General features: G+C 37.0%; 1 protein-coding gene across 2 annotated transcripts in view; it reads right to left on the reverse strand.

The window, feature by feature from the left end:
- Window positions 1-22,388, reverse strand: part of LOC128234661 (receptor-type tyrosine-protein phosphatase N2-like) — a 150,350-nt gene that overhangs the window by 82,987 nt on the left and 44,975 nt on the right. For both annotated transcript variants that reach the window (XM_052949047.1, XM_052949038.1), the window contains exons 6-8: window positions 19,876-20,046; window positions 16,378-16,450; window positions 1,931-2,014 (exon numbers count right to left, since the gene is read on the reverse strand). In XM_052949047.1, coding sequence (XP_052805007.1) covers window positions 1,931-2,014; window positions 16,378-16,450; window positions 19,876-20,046 — 328 coding nt within the window. The remainder of the gene's footprint in view (window positions 1-1,930; window positions 2,015-16,377; window positions 16,451-19,875; window positions 20,047-22,388) is intronic.

Here is a 22,388-nt window from a genome sequence, read left to right on the forward strand (position 1 = left end):
TTAATAGCAACTTCAAACAAGAGACACCAAAGGGTCCTAGGTTGCTCACCTAACTTTAATAGGAACTCAAATGAGAAGCACCAAATGGCACTTAGTTGTTCACCAGAATTTAATAGGAACTTCAAACAAGAGGCATCGAATGGCACTGGGTAGCATTAATACCTAGTTTTTGATATGAAGTTCAAACATGATGCACCAAAAGGCACAGGGTTGCTTACCTAATTTATCATTGTTCTATGAGTAATGCTGCAAAAAGGTGTGATTTTGAATTTCAATTTTCCTCTAACATACAACTTATGTGCAGATTTTACATCTTTACTACAAAACCCCTGATAAATTTTAAGGTTATAGATTATGTCGCTGAAATTAATCTGGCTTAAAACTGTCATATAATAAGACTCCAATGATGGGTTTAATTTTTTTTATGTTTCTAATTTCGAAGCTATCATCATTTGTCTTTTTTTTTTTTTTTTTTATCAGTTTGTTTAACAATATAAAAATGTCTATTCTTTTCTGTATCGACACCACCCTCACTTCTTAAAAAGCATTACATAATAAACACCATATGTTATAAATTATGTATGTATATGATCAATTGTATTGTGTAATGTGGAATATTTAATAATAAATAAAAAAAAATCATCAGAAAAATAATTACTACCGGGATATATCTATATGTACAGTATGTATATCAATGACTTAGCAGACAGTGTGCCAAATAGCACAACAATGAAAATAAAATAAAATCACAAATGTATTCTAGAAATATGAGACCATCTTTGTTTCCATGTCAAGAAACTGTTATGTTCACCGTTATTCCTGCTGTCATTATTCTGGGAAGTTTTAAAAAACATGTCATAGCAATTAGGAAAACCAAAATTAGGATAACAATTTTAAGAAAACACACCATATTTTTGTGAATCAAATTTCTCAGAGTCAATAATTATCTCCAAAATTTGATACTAATATTCACAGTTAATTGATAATTTTATTATTATGTTACTCCATTTTCTTTGGAAAATTTTAATTTTATCATTGCTGAACCAACTAGTCAAAGTCATTTATAGTCACATGTTAAGGAGAAACTTGTTTAAGAGACAATTTAAAGTTATCATCAAAATCATTATATCTACATTATTTTAATTGTATGAGTGGAAATATGGGTCTCAAAATAACTAGCTAGCTCCTCGTAACCTTTACACTACTATACTCAGACCCTCAGTTACCTAAGCTCGATGCCACATACATACACACAACCATTAGATAAAGGTATTTAATGTACCCACTCAAATGTTGTTGTTGACTGACCCTGTATTGTAGGTGCCAATCTTTATAAAAACCCTTAATAAGGGCCTCTGATGTCTACACCCTACGCCACCCAACCACACCTAATCTCAATACCACAGACATACACACAAAAAGTAGATAAAGGTATTTTACCCACTGAAATGTTGAGTGGCCCTGTATTATAGGTGTCAATCTTTATAAAATCCCTTAATAAGGGCCTCTGATGTCTACATCCCTACACCACCCAATCACACCTAATCTCAATACCACAGACATACACACAAAAAGTAGATAAAGGTATTTTACCCACTGAAATGTTGATGTTGAGTGGCCCTGTATTATAGGTGCCAATCTTTATAAAATCCCTTAATAAGGGCTTCTGATGTCTACACCCCTACACCACCCAATCACATGTCCTTACTAAACCTCAATAGCACAGACACACAAACATTAGATAAAAGTATTTAACCCACTTCAATGTTGTTGTTGTTGTTGTTGTTGTTGTTGAGTGACCCTGTTTTGGTGCCAATCTTTAAAAGGACCCTAAATAAGGGCCTCTGACCTCCACACACCTACCCCACCCAACCAAACCCCCCCTACCTAACCTCAACACCACAGACATACACAGGTATTTCCCACTCACATGTTGTTGTCCAGCGTCCCTGGATTGGCAGACACAATCTTTGTTAGGGTCCTAATAAGGGCTTCTGATGTCTTCTCATCCAATCTGCAAATGGAAAACCAAATACTTGGAATTAAATCATTCAAATATTAATAAACTCATTTGTTAAGAAGGCTACAGGTATTAACAAAAGCACAACAAACAGATTCAACACAAATCATTCTCTCAGTCAATCAAGTAGCATAACCTGACAAAAAGAGTTATAGAACTTGCTAATAATGTGCATATCGATATCGTGAACATGTTTATCAAGTTGCATGTTGACATGTTTAACAGTTTTTTGAGTAATGGCAATCTTTTAAGTCTTAGCATCATGACACGAAGGCTTTAACAATACCGTCACGTTGAAAATATTAGCTAAAACATTAATAGCAAACCATCTCATGAATATTGTATTTGAAAAGAAAACATGAAAAGACTACTATAGTTGCTTAAAAAGGTCAGAGCTTATTTGCCTTTATTTAATAGAGAGCTCATTATGTTTAATGTACTCCTAAGGTGAACAGTGGTTGAGGGTTCGATACCCCTCGAGGAGCTTTCTCCAGACCTCTCAAAACGGACACATGCAGCACTGGTTTCTGCCAAGAAAACAGACTCCAGAGTGGTTATATCAGCTCTCAGCTGTCTTTACAATCCATACACTTGCACAAACCTGAGCCTCAATGGAAGGCCTGCATACTGTTCATAATATTTCAAGCAATTAAAATAACTAGCTTAACCTTTTTATTAACTTTTGTCAAAGAATTAACCATTATCAATTCCTTATTTAAGGACCTCCCCAATAAAAATTATCATTAGGAAAAAGCAAACAAAAAATTAAAAATGGTCAACCACTCTTGATTTGATGTGACGGTTAGGTACAAAGGCTGGATAGATGGCCAAAAAGACATATATGAATCTCAATGCATTCTTATGCTTAACTCTATGATCAGAACAAAAAAAAGCATTTTGCGTAGATTGATAATTTTAAGCCTTTATCAATGGGGTTTTCAATTAATGCCTCTATGGCATCAAATATCTTAGAAATAGCGTAAAAATATCCCTAATATTTGTATATTATCTGTACACAAATCATAGTTTGTTTTGATCATTAAGGTCAATTAAATTAAACATAATAATGCATTAAAATGAATACTTTTCTTTGGTGCATCTATCTTAACTTTGTACCTTTAAAATATAAACCGATTTGAAAACCATTGTATGAAATAATGTAATTTGAAAGGAAGAAAACATATGACAACCATGCCCATCTTACTACCGAACGTCAAGTCAATTTTTCTAGCTGGTTAACGAGAGAATTAAATAGTTTCCTTTTTATCCGTTGCCATTATTTTAATTCTCTTTGTATTGTCAGTACATTTAAAGAAATTAGTTGTGATGGAAACTGACTATGACATTTTGCAATTTTAGCTCTGGCACAAATGATGTGCGTAAAAAGCTAAAAGCTTTCAACAATCTTCGCTAAAGACGTTAAATATAAATGATTGAGTCCTTCTTGTTCAACAAGGTTTTCAATGTGCAAATTAGAAACCACAGTAGGACTTTTTTTGATGAGTGAAGAAAATAGGAAAAATTCTTTTCTATTACCACGGAAACCAATTAATTCATTCGGTTCTTACTGTGCCTTTCATGAGACAACGTACTTTCTCTCGACCAATGTCTAATTGCAATGTTGGAATTTCCAGCGAAGGGTTTCGCCAGAAAATGTATAGAATTATTTGAACACTTGAAACTACGAACCCTGGAACCACGTGAGGCTTCCATTTTCTAACAAAACTGATGGCACCTTCATTTCCATAAATCAGCGTCTTTAATGGTATGCTGAATAATTATTTTCAGCATGCAAAATTTCCTATTGGAACAGCATTCCCAGTGGTATCTCATTAAAGGTTTGTTTTTACTTTAAATAGAATGTTTTAGAATATGTTTGAAATGATTTTGAATTTAAAAATGGAAAAAATACAAATTAATAAACAAACCTTATATAATGATACTAAGAATTCAGGCAAATTTTGCTTAGACCGAAATCAATTAGCAACAGAAATGATTAAACCAAACCATTCACTCCTACATGTTTACAGTAAGTCATACTTTTCTTTACCTGACAGAATAATGGACACTCAGAAAACAAGACAGACAAACATCAAGTTAACATATAAACAGATGACAACTAAATAATCCAGACAGACAAAAAGACAGCTAGCAATCAACACAATCAACTTTACTAAATAGACAGATAGCCAGCAAGCAATCAAGAAAATTAAAACCTTAAGGCAGACATCAAGTTAACCAGACAAACAAAGTGCAAGTCAGAAACTGTTAAGGCAGACATCAAGTTTACCAGACAAACAAATGGCTAGTCAGAAACCAAGCTAGGCAGAGATCAAGTTTACCAGACAAACACATGGCTAATCAGAAACCAAGCTAGGCAGAGATCAAGTTTACCAGACAAACACATGGCTAATCAGAAACCAAGCTAGGCAGACATCAAGTTTACCAGACAAACACATGGCTAGTCAGAAACCAAGCTAGGCAGAGATCAAGTTTACCAGACAAACACATGGCTAATCAGAAACCAAGCTAGGCAGACATCAAGTTTACCAGACAAACACATGGCTAGTCAGAAACCAAGCTAGGCAGAGATCAAGTTTACCAGACAAACACATGGCTAATCAGAAACCAAGCTAGGCAGACATCAAGTTTACCAGACAAACACATGGCTAGTCAGAAACCAAGCTAGGCAGAGATCAAGTTTACCAGACAAACATATGGCTAATCAGAAACCAAGCTAGGCAGAGATCAAGTTTACCAGACAAACACATGGCTAATCAGAAACCAAGCTAGGCAGAGATCAAGTTTACCAGACAAACACATGGCTAATCAGAAACCAAGCTAGGCAGAGATCAAGTTTACCAGACAAACACATGGCTTATCAGAAACCAAGCTAGGCAGACATCAAGTTTACCAGACAAACAAATGGCTAGTCAGAAACCAAGCTAGGCAGAGATCAAGTTTATCAGACAAACACATGGCTTATCAGAAACCAAGCTAGGCAGACATCAAGTTTACCAGACAAACACATGGCTAATCAGAAACCAAGCTAGGCAGACATCAAGTTTACCAGACAAACACATGGCTAATCAGAAACCAAGCTAGGCAGACATCAAGTTTACCAGACAAACACATGGCTAGTCAGAAACCAAGCTAGGCAGAGATCAAGTTTACCAGACAAACATATGGCTAATCAGAAACCAAGCTAGGCAGAGATCAAGTTTACCAGACAAACACATGGCTAATCAGAAACCAAGCTAGGCAGAGATCAAGTTTACCAGACAAACACATGGCTAATCAGAAACCAAGCTAGGCAGAGATCAAGTTTACCAGACAAACACATGGCTTATCAGAAACCAAGCTAGGCAGACATCAAGTTTACCAGACAAACAAATGGCTAGTCAGAAACCAAGCTAGGCAGAGATCAAGTTTATCAGACAAACACATGGCTTATCAGAAACCAAGCTAGGCAGACATCAAGTTTACCAGACAAACACATGGCTAATCAGAAACCAAGCTAGGCAGACATCAAGTTTACCAGACAAACACATGGCTAATCAGAAACCAAGCTAGGCAGACATCAAGTTTACCAGACAAACACATGGCTAATCAGAAACCAAGCTAGGCAGACATCAAGTTTACCAGACAAACACATGGCTAATCAGAAACCAAGCTAGGCAGACATCAAGTTTACCAGACAAACACATGGCTAATCAGAAACCAAGCTAGGCAGACATCAGGTTTTCTAGACAGACAAGTTTACTAGGTAGAGAGATAGCAAGCAATCAAGAAATTAAAAACAGCAAGGCAGACGTCAAGTTTACCAAACAAACAAATGGCTTGTCAGAAACTGTTTAAGGCAGATATCAAATTTACCAGACGGACAAAGTGCAAGTCAGATACCCTGAGCAAGGCAGACATCAAGTTATCCAGACCGACAAATGGCTAGTCAGAAACTGTTTAAGGCAGACATCAAACTTACAAGACAGACAAAGGGCAAGTCAGATACCAAGGAAGGCAGACATCAAGTTTACCAGACAGACAAATGAAAGTCGGATACCCAGGAAGGCAGACATCAAGTTTACCATACAGACAATTGGTAAGTCAGAAATCATTTAATGTAGACATCAAGTTTACCAGAAAGACTGATTGACACTCAGAATCCCAGCAAACAAGACATCAAGTTTTCCAGACAGACAAATGACAAGTCCAGCAAACTAGAAATCAAGTTGACCAGATTAAGAGATAGGCATTCATCATGCCAGCACCCCAGACATCAAGATCACCAACAGACAGACATATAGCAAGTCACCAAGCCAGCACGCCAGATGTCAAGATTACCACACAAACAGATAGCCAGTCATCAAGTCTTACATACATGTACATCAAGCTTTCCATGCATTCACACAGCCAGTCATCAAGTCTTATAGACAGCAAGAAGGTTGGTCAGCAAGGCAGACATCAATTCAATATTACCAGATAGCCTGAATGTTTGTCCGCAAGGTAAAGCCAGACATATACACTACCAGATAGCAAGAATGTTGATCAGCATGGCAGACATCAATATTACCAGCCTGAATGTTTGTCAGCAAGGCGAAGCCAGACACATACACTACCAAATAGCAAGAATGTTGGTCAGCAAGACAGACATCAATATTACCAGCCTGAATGTTGTCAGCAGAAGCCAGACATATACACTACCAAATAGCAAGAATGTTGGTCAGCATGGCAGACATCAATATTACCAGCCTGAATGTTTGTCAGCAAGGCGAAGCCAGACATATACACTACCAAATAGCAAGAATGTTGGTCAGCAAGACAGACATCAATATTACCAGCCTGAATGTTGTCAGCAGAAGCCAGACATATACACTACCAAATAGCAAGAATGTTGGTCAGCAAGGCAGACATCAATATTATCAGCCTGAATGTTTGTCAGGCGAAGCCAGACATATACACTACCAAATAGCAAGAATGTTGGTCAGCAAGGCAGACATCAATATTATCAGCCTGAATGTTTGTCAGCAAGGTAAAGCCAGACATATACACTACCAAATAGCAAGAATGTTGGTCAGCAAGACAGACATCAATATTATCAGCCTGAATGTTTGTCAGCAAGGCGAAGCCAGACATATACACTACCAAATAGCAAGAATGTTGGTCAGCAAGGCAGACATCAATATTATCAGCCTGAATGTTGTCAGCAGAAGCCAGACATATACACTACCAAATAGCAAGAATGTTGGTCAGCAAGGCAGACATCAATATTACCAGCCTGAATGTTGTCAGCAGAAGTCAGACATATACACTACCAAATAGCAAGAATGTTGATCAGCAAGACAGACATCAATATTATCAGCCTGAATGTTTGTCAGCAGAAGCCAGACATATACACTACCAAATAGCAAGAATGTTGGTCAGCAAGACAGACATCAATATTATCAGCCTGAATGTTTGTCAGCAAAAGCCAGACATATACACTACCAAATAGCAAGAATGTTGGTCAGCAATGTTGGACATCAATATTATCAGCCTGAATGTTGTCAGCAGAAGTCAGACATATACACTACCAAAAAACAGAGAATGTTGGTCAGCAAGACAGACATCAATATTATCAGCCTGAATGTTTGTCAGCAGAAGCCAGACATATACACTACCAAATAGCAAGAATGTTGATCAGCAAGGCAGACATCAATATTATCAGCCTGAATGTTTGTCAGCAGAAGCCAGACATAAACACTACCAAATAGCAAGAATGTTGGTCAGCAAGGCAGATATCAATATTATCAGCCTGAATGTTTGTCAGCAGAAGCCAGACATATACACTACCAAATAGCAAGAATGTTGGTCAGCAAGACAGACATCAATATTATCAGCCTGAATGTTTGTCAGCAGAAGCCAGACATATACACTACCAAATAGCAAGAATGTTGGTCAGCAAGGCAGACATCAATATTATCAGCCTGAATGTTTGTCAGCAGAAGCCAGACATATACACTACCAAATAGCAAGAATGTTGGTCAGCAAGGCAGACATCAATATTACCAGCCTGAATGTTGTCAGCAGAAGTCAGACATATACACTACCAAATAGCAAGAATGTTGGTCAGCAAGACAGACATCAATATTATCAGCCTGAATGTTTGTCAGCAAGGCGAAGCCAGACATATAAACTACCAAATAGCAAGAATGTTGGTCAGCAAGGCAGACATCAATATTACCAGCCTGAATGTTTGTCAGCAAGGCGAAGCCAGACATATACACTACCAAATAGCAAAAATGTTGGTCAGCAAGACAGACATCAATATTACCAGCCTGAATGTTGTCAGCAGAAGCCAGACATAAACACTACCAAATAGCAAGAATGTTGGTCAGCAAGAAATACATCAATATCACCGCATAGCCTGAATATTTGTCAGCAAGGCAAAGCCAGACATATACACTACCAAATACAGTAGAACACAGCTATGTTGAAGTTACTGGGATCCAGCTAAATACTTAATGTAGCACAATATAGCACAAAATAGCACATAGCACATGTAGTATAAGAGGACACCGGAACACTTAAAATAATCACTATTCAGTCTTTTTTGAAGAACACTGTTATGTCCTGCTGCACTGTGTTGTTTCTGTTGAGTTGTTTATTGTTGAAGTATCTCTCAAGTTGGTCGATGTAGTTGTAGAACACGTTGCTGTCTGTCTGTTGCTTCAAATACCGCTAATGAAGGATGCCGCTTGCTGATGGGAAACGGTGTCTATTGTGGTTGATGAGTCGTTGTCATTGTCATCATCGCTGGAGTAGACGTCTGCTGTTTCTGCCGAGCGCTGTTCTAGTAGGTCTTTGATGATGTCGTCGTCTTCAATGATCTGTGATGTCGGGACATCCTTGTCGATGTCGACATACTCATCCATGGTTATGGATCCCATGATTGCGGCAAGTTTGGCCAGGGGTATGTCGTCATCAGGGTCACTTCGCTCTTCGTCGGTGGCAATGGTGTCATCGGTTACCGGAATCAGACCGGCGCAGCAGTAACAGTTGGCGATCGTTGTCTTTTTGACATCATCCCACGCGGCCTTCATCATATGCAGTGCGTCCAGTACGTTTATTGCGTACACGATGTTTGTGTCGAGCGCCTTCATCTTCTTAACATTAACCCTCTTCCTGGAAGCAACTTTCATGGATCGGATGATCCCCTGGTTCATGGGTTGAAGAACCGATGTGGTGTTGGGGGGTAAGAAGACGAGGGTGATGGCTTTCAACTGTCTCATGTCAGGATGTGAAGAGCAGTTGTCAACAATAAGGACAATTTTTCTGCCGTTTCTCTTGTAGATGAAACGGCTTTCGCACCCATTCAGAGAATATGGCACTGGTCATCCATGCCTTTTTGTTTGCCCTGTAGGTTACTGGCAGGGACTTCAAATGCTTAAAGCATCTGGGGTTTTGCACTCTCCCAAGAACAACAAGAGGCATCTTCTCAGTGCCACTCATATTGGTGCATACCAGAGCGGTCAGGCGTTCCCTGCTTATTTTTACACCATGACATGCTGTTGTCTTGAATTCAAGAGTTCTGTCTGGCAGGGCCTTGAAGAAAATTGCGGTCTCGTCTGCATTGAAAATATTGTCAGGTGACACCTCTGACAATATTGTCTTCAACCGCGCCTGCCATCGACCGAACCCTTCATCCAAAGCGTTTATTGAGTTGGACTCGCCGCTAATTTTCTTACACACAATTCCATTGTGTGCCTTGAAAGGGTCCATTCACCCAGCAGAGAACTCGCATTCATTTGAAGGGATATTGAGGTCGGCGGCAAATTCTTTGGCCTTTTTCATTATTGTTTCACCACCGACTGGGAGGTTTTGGTCACGTTTGTTTTTGAGCCATGTCAAAACGGCCAATTCTACTTCTGGGAATTTGGCACCTTGTGCCTTTTTTCTTGCTGACTAGATGTCCCCAGAGAGAAACTTGGATTTAATTTCTTCTTTATTCTTGATCCACGTTGACAGCGTTTTTGGCGGTATCCCAAAGTCTTACGCAATCTGCTTTTTGGATTTGTTGCCTCGCTCAACTTCTTGGATCGCTTTATATTTCTCATGGTATGTTTTGGAGTTATGACGTAGCTTTACTCCCTTCCCCTTCCCCTTTACTGCCCATCCGGATATCCTCCTCTAGACAGCCAGGCATCAAGACTACCAGATAGCCAGAATGTTGGTCAGCAAGGCAGACAGCCAAACATCAAGACAGGGCAGACAACCAGGCATCAAGAATACCAGATAGCCAAAATTTTTATCAATAGGGTAGACAGCCAAACACCAAGATTACCAGATAACCAAAATGTAGGGCAATAGGGTAGACAGCCAGTTATCAAAAATACCAAACAGCCAGAATGATGGTCAATAGGGTAGACAGCCAGTTATCAAGAATACCAGATCGCCAGAATGTTGGTCAATAGGGTAGACAGCCAGTTATCAAGAATACCAGATAGCCAGAATGTTGGTCGATAGGGTAGACAGCCAGTTATCAAGATTACCAGATAGCCAGAATGTAGGGCAATAGGGTAGACAGCCAGTTATTAAGAATACCAGATAGCCATGATGTTGGTCAATAGGGTAGACAGCCAGTTATCAAGAATACCAGATAGCCAGGATGTTGGTCGATAGGGTAGACAGCCAGTTATCAAGAATACCTGATAGCCAGGATGTTGGTCAATAGGGTAGACAGCCAGTTATCAAGAATACCAGATAGCCAGGATGTTGGTCAATAGGGTAGACAGCCAGTTATCAAGAATATCTAGATAGCCATGATGTTGGTCAATAGGGTAGACAGCCAGTTATTAAGAATATCAGGCAGCAAGCTTCATTGAAGAACACATGCACTAGACAGATTGCAAACCTTGGAACAAGACACATACACTAATTTTTTTATTAGAATGAAAGAAATGTGCAAGTATGAGAACAAATTCTTTGTAAAATTAATCTGAGGTGAAGAGAAATAGTCGCATTTCCCCTGTTGAAAACTCTGCATATTAGCTTTTATGGGTGGAAAGTAGGATTAGTACAGGGTTTTAATGTCAGTCAATTTGCCTGAACTGCCTTCGGAGGGGAGTAAAAACATGTTTTATGGGAAGCTTCGTAAATGACGTGGCATAAAAATCTAGGCACTGCGGTCATTACGCCTCTATTTGAAAATCAGCTTTCAGAGAGAGAATGTATAGGAAAGAAACTTGGAAATAAATAATAACTCAAATAGGTCCTGTATGACTAACAACTTTGGTGAATGATCAAGATATTTTGCTAAAATCATAGAGATGTAAAAAATAATGATTTTGCTAGTTTTACAGCATCGTAGATGACATCCTATTTGTTTTAAAAATAAAAGGAAAAATGTTTGGTATATGTATTTCAAAGCTGTCAAATTAAAAGCATAATGAATATTTCAGTATTTAAAAACAAGACATCTTAGTGCAATAACTCAATAAATGCATATAGATATAGAAGCAGATATTGAGTTCTTGCACTAAGGTGACGTTAAATGATCTATTTTGCCATTACAAATAGGGCATAAATTAACAGATCTAATGATGTTTTTTGCCATAACGGATACAGCCTAATTAATATAACATATTTTATGACATATTTTGCCGATCGGGTAAGGCAATATTTTACAGATTTATTGATATTTGTTGTCATGACAGATAGGGACTAATGATATATTTTGCCATAATGGATAGGCCTTACTTAAAAGATTTATTGATATATTTTTGTCATAACAGATTGGGCCAAATTGAACAGGGCCTTTTTATTTCATATCTAATAATAATTGGCCATAATACATACAATTCAAGGCCTAATTGAACAAATCTTATGATATGTTTTGACATTACAGATATGGCATAATTGAACAGATCTAATGACATATTTTGCCATACTAGATATGGCATAATTCAACAGATCTAATGACATATTTTGCCATAATAGATATGGCATAATTGAACAGATCTAATGACATATTTTGCCATAATGGATATGGCATAATTTAACAGATCTAATGGAATGGTTTGCCATAATGGATATGGCATAATTTAACAGATCTTATGATATTTTTGCCATAACGGATGGATAGAGCCTAATTTAACAGATCTAATAATATATTTTTCCATAATGGATATTAGCCTTAACTTAAAAGATTTAACAAGAAATGCCGCAATGCAACGGAACCTGGTTTTCAATGATTGACAGAAGAAATTCAGCCTGTGTCTGTTTTTCTATTTTTAGAAAACGTGACCTTGACCATAGGGACCCCAAACACAATCACATGAAAGGTATCCATAAACTCTTCCTTTATACCAAGTTGGGTCAAAATATGTCAACCCTAACTAAAGTTATTCAGTTTCAACCGTTTTTCTATTTTTAGTAAAGTGATGTTGGCCTTGACTCTAGGGATCCCAAACGCAATCCCATGAAAGATATCCATTAACTCTTCCTATAGACCAAGTTTGGTCAAGATATGTGAACCCTGACTTAAGTTATTCAGTTTCAACCGTTTTTCTATTTTTAGTAACAGTGACCTTGATCCTAGGGACCCAATACGCAATCCCATGAAAGTTATACATAAACTCTTCCTATAGACTAAGTTTGGTCAAGATATGTGGACCCTAACTAAAGTTATTCAGTTTCAACCATTTTTCTATTTTTAGTAACAGTGACCTTGACCCTAGGGACCCCAAACGCATTCCCATGAAAGGTATCCATAAACTCTTCCTTCATACCAAGTTTGGTCAAGATATGTGGACCCTAACTAAAGTTATTCAGTTTCAACTGTTTTTCTATTTTTAGTAACAGTGACCTTGACCCTAGGGACCCCAAATGCAATCCCATGAAAGATATCCATAAACACTTCCTTTATACTAAGTTTGGTCAAGATATGTGGACCCTAACTAAAGTTATTCAGTTTCAACTGTTTTTCTATTTTAAGTAACAGTGACCTTGACCTTGACCCTAGGGACCCCAAACGCAATCCCATGAAAGGAATTCATAAACTCTTCCTATAGAGCAATTTTGGTGAAAATATGTCAACCCTAACTTAAGTCATTCAGTTTCAACTGTTTTTCTATTTTTTGTAACAGTGACCTTGACCTTGACCCTAGGGACCCCATACGCAATCCCATGAAAGGTATCCATAAACTCTTCCTATAGAGCAATTTTGGTCAAGATATGTCAACCCTGACTTTAGTCATTCAGTTTCAACCGTTTTTTTTTTAGTAAAGTGACCGTGACCCTGACCCTAGGGACCCCATACGCCATCCCATGAAAGGTATCCATTAACTCTTCCTATAGACCAAGTTTGGTCAAGATATGTGGACCCTGACTAAAGTTATTCACTTTCAACCATTTTTCTATTTTAAGTAACAGTGAGCTTGACCTTGACCCTAGAGACACCAAACACAATTCCATAGAAGGTATTCATAAACTCTTCCTATAGACCAAGTTTGGTCAAGATAAGTCAACCCTAACTAAAGTTATTCAGATTCCACCGTTTTTCTATTTTAAGTAACAGTGACCTTGACCCTAGGGACCCAAATGCAATCCCATGAAAGGTATCCATTAACTCTTCCTATCGACCAAGTTAGGTCAAGATATGTCAACCCTAACTAAAGTTATTTAGTTTCAACTGTTTTTCTTTTTTTAGTAACAGTGACTTTGACCTTGAACCTAGGGACCCCAAACACAATTCCATGAAAGGTATCCATAAACTCTTCCTATAGACCAAGTTTGGTCAAGATATGTCAACCCTTACTGAAATTATTCAGTTTCATCGGTGAGTTTGATGCCGCCTGGCGGCCTGCTTTTGATAAGCATAAAGCATGCAAGTTAAATAATACATTAAAGGACTAAACACCAGATGGTCCCAAAATCGGCAAATACTGTATTTCCTTAAAACAAAACAAACCTAGAATTGTCAATGCAAGCTAGATGAGGCTGATAATACATCACTTTAGCTGATTAAAAGAATAAACGCAACAATCTTATTGCTGTCTCAGCTGAATTTCCACTTTTTACAAATATCGCATAATGGTTTAACAGTTTTAAAAAGTGTGCATGTTTTCTGAATACCTTGCATGTCATGTGATCATTTCAGACACTAACTGTCAATAAGCGTTTTAGCAACTCGCTGTCATTTTCAACAGAGTTAACCTCTTTCTAAAGCTTCCATCGATCAATTATGTCAACTTTGTTAATCTGTCGGGCTCCTGGTGTACGATGTTTTGAGGCAGTATCCCACTTCCTTGCAATGTTCTTTCTTCCAGAAGGCTATGAAGTTAGTATATTTAGCATGTGAAAGTCATGAGATGAGTACAGACAAATATACCGAAGCTATTTTTAAACATACTAGGATATTACATGGTAGACAACTCCAGTAAATGTTTAATGGGAAAAATGCCCCAAAACTGAAAAAATGAATGTGCTGAAGCAATGTGATACATCAGTAAGTAAGATTCAATGCATTGTACACAAGGATATAAAGTTTTTGACAAATTTTTTTTTTCTTGCAAGTTTTCTTCCAGTTCACATATATGGCAATTAAACGCATCATTAGCCAAGGGCTTTTTTTGACATGTTGAATGTATTGACATGTTGATATCATTTATGCACAATATATGGCTGATGCTTTTACATTTCGAGTCGACATAGGGCAACATCAGGATTGTTATTTTATTATTTCTGTACATGTGCTGTACTATTAAATAACCTTCACCATTTTCACGATTCAATAAATTTCGTAAACAAAAATGGTGTCTGCTTATCTTGACATTTTTTCACTGTGTCCTATCTATGGTATTATTAAGGGTTTTTTACCATCGTATACACAGTATAAAACAGTAACTGCCAACAACATCTTATTAGGTACATCTAGGTAACTTTATTTCCGTTTTGTATCTTAATAGACATGCTATCTTGTAGAAAAAATTGTTCTCATAATGGCAATTACAAACTGCAATTATACGGCAAACTCAATATAGTGGAAACCTAACACTTTTAATTTCTTTGATGTATACATCTCTCCAGCGGTAAATAAGCTCAATAATTACTGTTTCCATTAAAAGCCTCAACTTCATTCGTTGCAATTAGGCCTTATATGGTCAAAGTAATGTATGGAACACCTTGGTAGAAAATAATAATACAATTTAGAACCCCTCAATTTTTCTTTTTTATTCCTGGAAACTTCAATCAGTATAACACACCTGGGTCTACCAATTTTTAATGATTTTTCTTTCAACTTTTCTTCTAGGTTTTCTGGATGAATTTGCATATAAAGATCAACTTTAAACAAAGACTGAAAGAAGGAAAACCAAGTAAAAATCTGAAAAAGATTATGTTTCATCAAGTTAAAATTCAAGAATCTTTATTTTTGTCTTGTTAGTAGCTCCCACGAATCTTATCATATTACATTTATGATATGAATCCTGTTGATTCATTATTTATTTTCTAATGAGAATTGGTGGACATCATTACCAATCAGGCGGCAAAAACCAATTGATTACAAACTATAATTATATGATCTGTCTGTCACAAGTCCTGTTGAGAGTGTTTCTTGCAAATTTAAAAAAAACATAGAGCTCTTTTTTTTGTGTTGATATTATATGTGCATTTAAGTATCAATTCTTAAAAAATGGTGGTACTATATATATGTTTTATGAAAGCTGTAACTTAAAATATAAAAAGGCATAAGACAAACCACTAAATACATTATTATATAAAGATTCTAATGGGTTCTATTGTTATAAATTAAACATTGTCACGAGTGCATTAAACGCAACTGTTTTCAACTACCAACATTATTTAAATTTACAGAGCAATCGGAATCATTTATAATATTAGCAATTAATTTATTCATTTAGAAACGCCTCAAGTGGGACCCAACCCGCTACCTGCACTAGCTATGTTGGTAAAATTGATCCGGTTTTACTGCCTGGTGCATACGTTGCAGGGGTTACTGTTTCAAGGTATTTCCAAAAAAAAAAAAAAATAATCTCCTGTTTCATACGGATAATAATCCAACGGTGCAACTTCATTGTGAAATATATGAGAAAAATGTCAGGCAGTCATTTAATTGATCAATTTTTAACAGTAACTTTAACAAACTAAACTTACTAGAAATTGTCTCGTAAGTTTTCGAGAAACGGCAACAGCAAAAATTAAATAGATTTTTTTAGATTCATCATTATGGTCAACTCTTGAGACTAGGTGTTTCAAATGTAAAACATAGAAACATGAGGCATAAGAAACACTCAATGTTTCACATTGGAGCATGAAAGATTCACGAGATCACAGCAAGATACACACACCAAGGTACGTACACTTTGTCCATCTCGATGAAGGCAAAGTTGGTGTCCACAATGTCATCGTTTTGTGCAGACCCATTCTCACCACCTGTAAACAGATTGATAATAAGTGATGATGAATTAATTATGTATTTAAATTCGTATTATTCGTGTGTAAAAAATATACATAAAGTGAGGAGAAAAGCAACTTTTCAAGTCAGCTTTTCAATTTGATTCCTTCGAAAAGGGGGTGGGTGTGGGTTTTGGTGTTGGAACATTTAGAAGTGGCCATAACTTAGTTTAAATCCCCACTACGCCTTATTTCTGTTGCTGAATTCAGGATACTTTTTTCCTTAAAAAAGAAAAAAAATCCCATTTTCAATATTTTATCTTTACTTTCAAAAAAAAAAAAACGAATGAAGTTATTTCATTATAATGTTTGGTTCAGGTTGGCTTTAATCATGGTTTTATTTGCAACTGAACTGGTTACATATGATGTTTCCCATTTAAGACGCCACATATGTCATGTGGATGTAAAATTAGTTGAACTGACCTAAAGGTGTATTTTTTCTTTAACAATAACTAGGATTCCTTAACAAAGAGCACAGATTCAGGGCATTTGTGACATATATATTTCCTTCATATAATTTGTAACTTACATAAATCTTTCTAGTTTCAATATTTTCTGAACATTATTTTTACACCATAACAAGTAATAAAATATCTTGATACATAAAACAATGGCTCATAATTCAAGTTAAAATGAGCTCTTCTTGAGATATTTTCCCCTGGAGTTCATTTAACAGTAACTATCAGATTTCAGTGTCATTAAATATAACCCAGAGGTAAAAAGCATACATTATTTCCATCCTACTGTGACAAATCAAGTGTTGTTGTATTATACATATTTAGTCATTGAAATTAGACTTTCGTATGAACGAGCCCAAATTCTAATTCTATTGCTAAGCAACAATTTTCTTACAAACACATTTTACCACTGCAGGGCTTGCGGGCTTGGGTTCCACTGCATAGGTTGAATGCAGCATATGCAAAACATTAACTTATTTCTGATACAAAAAGAAAGTGTACTGATTTGAAAAAATTCATACGCAGTGTTTTTTTCTACCATCATTATGGAAGGGGGCCAGTGCCTTCCTGGTCGAAAAAATGTGTTATTTTGAATTATTTTTGGAATTCCGATTTTGCCAGAATGTTATGTTTTAGCATTGGGACTGGGGCCAAAAAATTGACCCAAAATTGTGTAGAAACAATAAAACAATGTAAGGTAACAAAATAATAGACTGTCTGTCATTGTGAAAATCAACAAACTGGTCATTGCAACGATATGTTCAATCTGATAGGTTGGAGAAAATAGATGAGGAGTTTAATATAAGGGAAAGAATTGTGTTTCCACAACATAACTCCTCAGATGCCATACTTTTTGAAAGAGGAAGAATATTTTTACATAAAGAATGTATTGAATTTGATTCTGTTTTTCTTCTTGTATTGAAAGAACACACTTGCATGTAAATTTCAATGCTTTTATTAATCCTAGAAAATGAAACCAAGAAATAATTATTTGACAAAAAAAGCATGCTTCAATAATTAACCACCTGAGGAAACTTCTCTAATTGGCAATATGTAGCATTTATACAGATTATTTTGGATATTATAGTTATTTTACTCATTTTATATGAATTACCGGAGGAATTTATATATTAAATACCTAAATCAGCTTAATTTATTTTCTAATATTTATGCAGAAAGAGAAAATTTGCCTAAGTATAGTAAGATTACCTTGACTTTTGACATACTAGTGTCCTAATTCCTAAACTAAATTCAGTTCTATACCACATGCATAGCTCCAACCCACCTAGACCCATCCCCTTGTCTAGATACCATTTGCATTGTTCCAACCCACCCAGACCCATCCCCTAGTCTAGATACCACTTGCATTGTTCCAACCCACCTAGACCCACCCCCTAGTCTAGATACCACTTGCATTGTTCCAACCCACCTAGACCCACCCCCTAGTCTAGATACCACTTGCATAGCTCCAACCCACCTAGACCCATCCCCTAGTCTAGATACCACTTGCATTGTTCCAACCCACCTAGACCCATCCCCTAGTCTAGATACCACTTGCATTGTTCCAACCCACCTAGACCAATCCCCTAGTCTAGATACCACTTGCATAGGTCCAACCCACCTAGACTCATCCCCTAGTCTAGATACCACTTGCATTGTTCCAACCCAGCTAGACCCACACCCTAGTCTAGATACCAATTGCATTGTTCCAACCCACCTAGACTCATCCCCTAGTCTAGATACCACTTGCATAGCTCCAACCCACCTAGACCCATCCCCTAGTCTAGATACCACTTGCATTGTTCCAACCCACCTAGACCCATCCCCTAGTCTAGATACCACTTGCATTGTTCCAACCCACCTAGACCCATCCCCTAGTCTAGATACCACTTGCATTGTTCCAACCCACCTAGACCAATCCCCTAGTCTAGATACCACTTGCATAGCTCCAACCCACCTAGACCCATCCCCTAGTCTAGATACCACTTGCATTGTTCCAACCCACCTAGACCCATCCCCTAGCCTAGATACCACTTGCATTGTTCCAACCCACCTAGACCCATCCCCTAGTCTAGATACCACTTGCATTGTTCCAACCCACCTAGACCCATCCCCTAGTCTAGATACCACTTGCATTGTTCCAACCCACCTAGACCAATCCCCTAGTCTAGATACCACTTGCATAGGTCCAACCCACCTAGACCCATCCCCTAGCCTAGATACCACTTGTATTGTTCCAACCCACCTAGACCAATCCCCTAGTCTAGATACCACTTGTATAGGTCCAACCCACCTAGACTCATCCCCTAGTCTAGATACCACTTGCGTTGTTCCAACCCAGCTAGACCCACACCCTAGTCTAGATACCTCTTGCATAGCTCTATCTCACCTAGACCCATCCCCTAGTCTAGATACCACTTGCATAGCTCTATCTGACCTAGACCCATCCCCTAGTCTAGATACCACTTGCATTGTTCCAACCCAGCTAGACCCACACCCTAGTCTAGATACCAATTGCATTGTTCCAACCCACCTAGACCCATCCCCTTGTCTAGATACCACTTGCATTGTTCCAACCCACCTAGACCAATCCCCTAGTCTAGATACCACTTGCATAGCTCCGACCCACCTAGACCCATCCGCTAGTCTAGATACCACTTGCATTGTTCTAACCCACCTAGACCCATCCCTTAGTCTAGATACCACTTGCATAGCTCCAACCCACCTAGACCCACCCCCTAGTTTAGATACCACTTGCCTGTTAATATTTACAAAGTCAGGCTTGTTAATGTTTATGGTGTCAGGTTTGTTATTATTTACATTGTCGGGCTTGTTAGCTTTTTAGATATTTAACATAAGAAAATGTTTGGGATAATGATTGAAAATGATTTCAGTCCCTTAACAGATCTTATCTTCCATTATCTTATCTTATCTTATCATGTATACCTTTGTAAGACTTTTTCTGGAAAAACTGTCTCTGTAAAGCTTCCTGGTTCAGTTTTGCCTTCTCCTCATCAGAGAGTTTCTCCCCACCTTCTGTCACAGGGTCATCACGGTAGATGGTGGGTGGGGCGTTCATCTCCTCCTCGTCAACCCCGAATGGACGTGGTTCATCACCTGTATGGCATATATGTATATTGACTTGATACATCTAGTTACTATCATTGATAGCCCAGTAATCAAATAATGATGAAAGGGTGCCTAACTTTGTCAAAAATCAATTATGATCATTAATAAACAATTTTCATGAAACTTTATTATTTAACCAAGTTGGTGCTATGAATGTACACTAATCATCCAGTTTTTAACATACCGTAAATGAATGTATATTTATTTAAAGTCAGGTTTTTGCTTACAAGAAACATTAGCTCAATGAGCTATATTCCCATAAGAATTTTGTTTGTTTGGTATGGAAGTACATGTTTATCTACTTCCAATTCAATGATAGCTTATGGTTGTCCATTTTGATTAATAACTACAAAAATTGTCCAATTATCTAGCACCTGTAACCATTTGGCACCAAATTAGGGAACCATTTTGTTCAGCAGATTTGACTTAATTTTAAAGTCTGTCTTTTGGACACATAAAAACATTCCTTTTATTTTCTTGTATCATTTTTTTACAGGTCAAAAACAAAAATCTCTCAAAACATTTATGTTATAAATTTGAACATATGTTTCTCTTATCTATGACTTTATGAGCATTGGAGTTTGACTGTGATTAATACATGTCATATACAAAATTTATCCAAGAGAAAATTTTGTAGATTCATAAGGGTTAAACAAGAATTCCGTGAAGCAGAATGATGTATCACCTGTTGGGAGTGCCAATCATTTTAACAACTCAAGGCTATAACTGTAGAAAAACACTGATGATTTGACTGGTGTCTGCCATGTTATGCAGGTGACATAAAAAACTTCTATTAATCTAATAACTTATACAGTCGAAACTTGTTGGCTCAATATCTCATGGCTTGATATCCTCGTTGGCTCGAACCAAATTAAAAGGACCAATTTTTTTTTACTCTTTGTTCATATAAAATTCGATCGGATGGCTTGATATCTTGAGGGTCGATATTTCTCCATGCTCGAAGTAATTTTCGTGGTCCTAAGTAAGAATTTCAAACTTTGTTTTGTTTGCTTGGGTCGGTCATTTTTGCAGGTTCAGGTAAGATTCTCAGACGTTGATTTGCTTTCTTGACTTCATTTAGCACAAGGCACTTATCGATCAAAATTGCTTGATTTTATTATAATTATTATCAAATTTTAATGGTTTAACAGTTTCAATAAACATAAGTTCTGTCTCTAATTGTTATCCATAAATAATTTCAATGCATTTTGATATAACTTATAAGCTATGTTTGTGTTACCCAATGTTTAAAATTGCTTGTTTGTTGTTTTCGCATAAATGTATTTTTATAATAAATAAAAACAAGAGCCGTCGTAAGACAGCGCGCTCGACTACGCCGCTTTGACTTAGAATACAATAACGATGTAATAATACCAAGTTTGGTCTCTTTATGTCAAACCTAACTAAAATTATTTTATACATAAGGTGACTTTGATGCTGCCCTCCCACCAGCCCGCCCAAACAATGACGCAAGTCATTCAAATAACTTGATTTCCCATTATGAAAATGTGGTTAAGAATATACAAATATGCCTTTCAAAGGAAATTTAAAAAAATCAAAAAAACAAAACAAAAGAAATCAAGGGCCATAACTTGTATTTAGGCTTAAAACGGAGTTATGTTTCTTGTTGTAAGATGGTCGTAAATAATTTTGAATTTTATTACGTGCATTTAATGAACGGTATAGAAGTTTTTTTATTAAAATCCCAACTTGCCCTTAACTTTTACTTGCCTAAAACTTTAACCTAAGTCAATCAGGGGCCATAACTTGTATTAAGGATATGGAGTTATGTAACCTCATTGGGTGATGGTCCTGAACAATTGTGTGAAGTATTAGGTCAATTGAATGAAGGGTATAGAAGTTATTAAACAATATCCCAACCTGACCTAAAACTTTAACCTAAGTTCCATAGTTAATCAGGGGCCATAATTTGTATAAAAGATAATATGGAGTTATCTAACCTCATTATGTGATGGCTCTGAACATCTGTATGAAGTATTAAGTCAATTGAATGAATGGTATTGGAGTTTTAAGTGAAAATCCCAACTTGCCCTAAAACTTTAACCTGCCCTAAAACTTTAACCTAAGTCAATCAGGGGACATAACTTGTATTTAGGATAATATGGAGTTATGTAACCTCATTGTGGGATGGCCCTGAACAACTGTGTGAAGTATTAAGTCAATTGAATGTTGGGTATTGGACTTATAAGTGAAAATCCCAACTTGCCCTAAAACTTTAACCGGACGCCGACGCTGACGCCGACACCAACGCCAGGGCGAGTAGTATAGCCCACCTATTCTTCGAATAGTCGAGCTAAAAATCAATTTAT

The sequence above is a fragment of the Mya arenaria genome, chromosome 1, assembly GCF_026914265.1.
Source record: "Mya arenaria isolate MELC-2E11 chromosome 1, ASM2691426v1".
NCBI lineage: Eukaryota > Metazoa > Mollusca > Bivalvia > Myida > Myidae > Mya > Mya arenaria.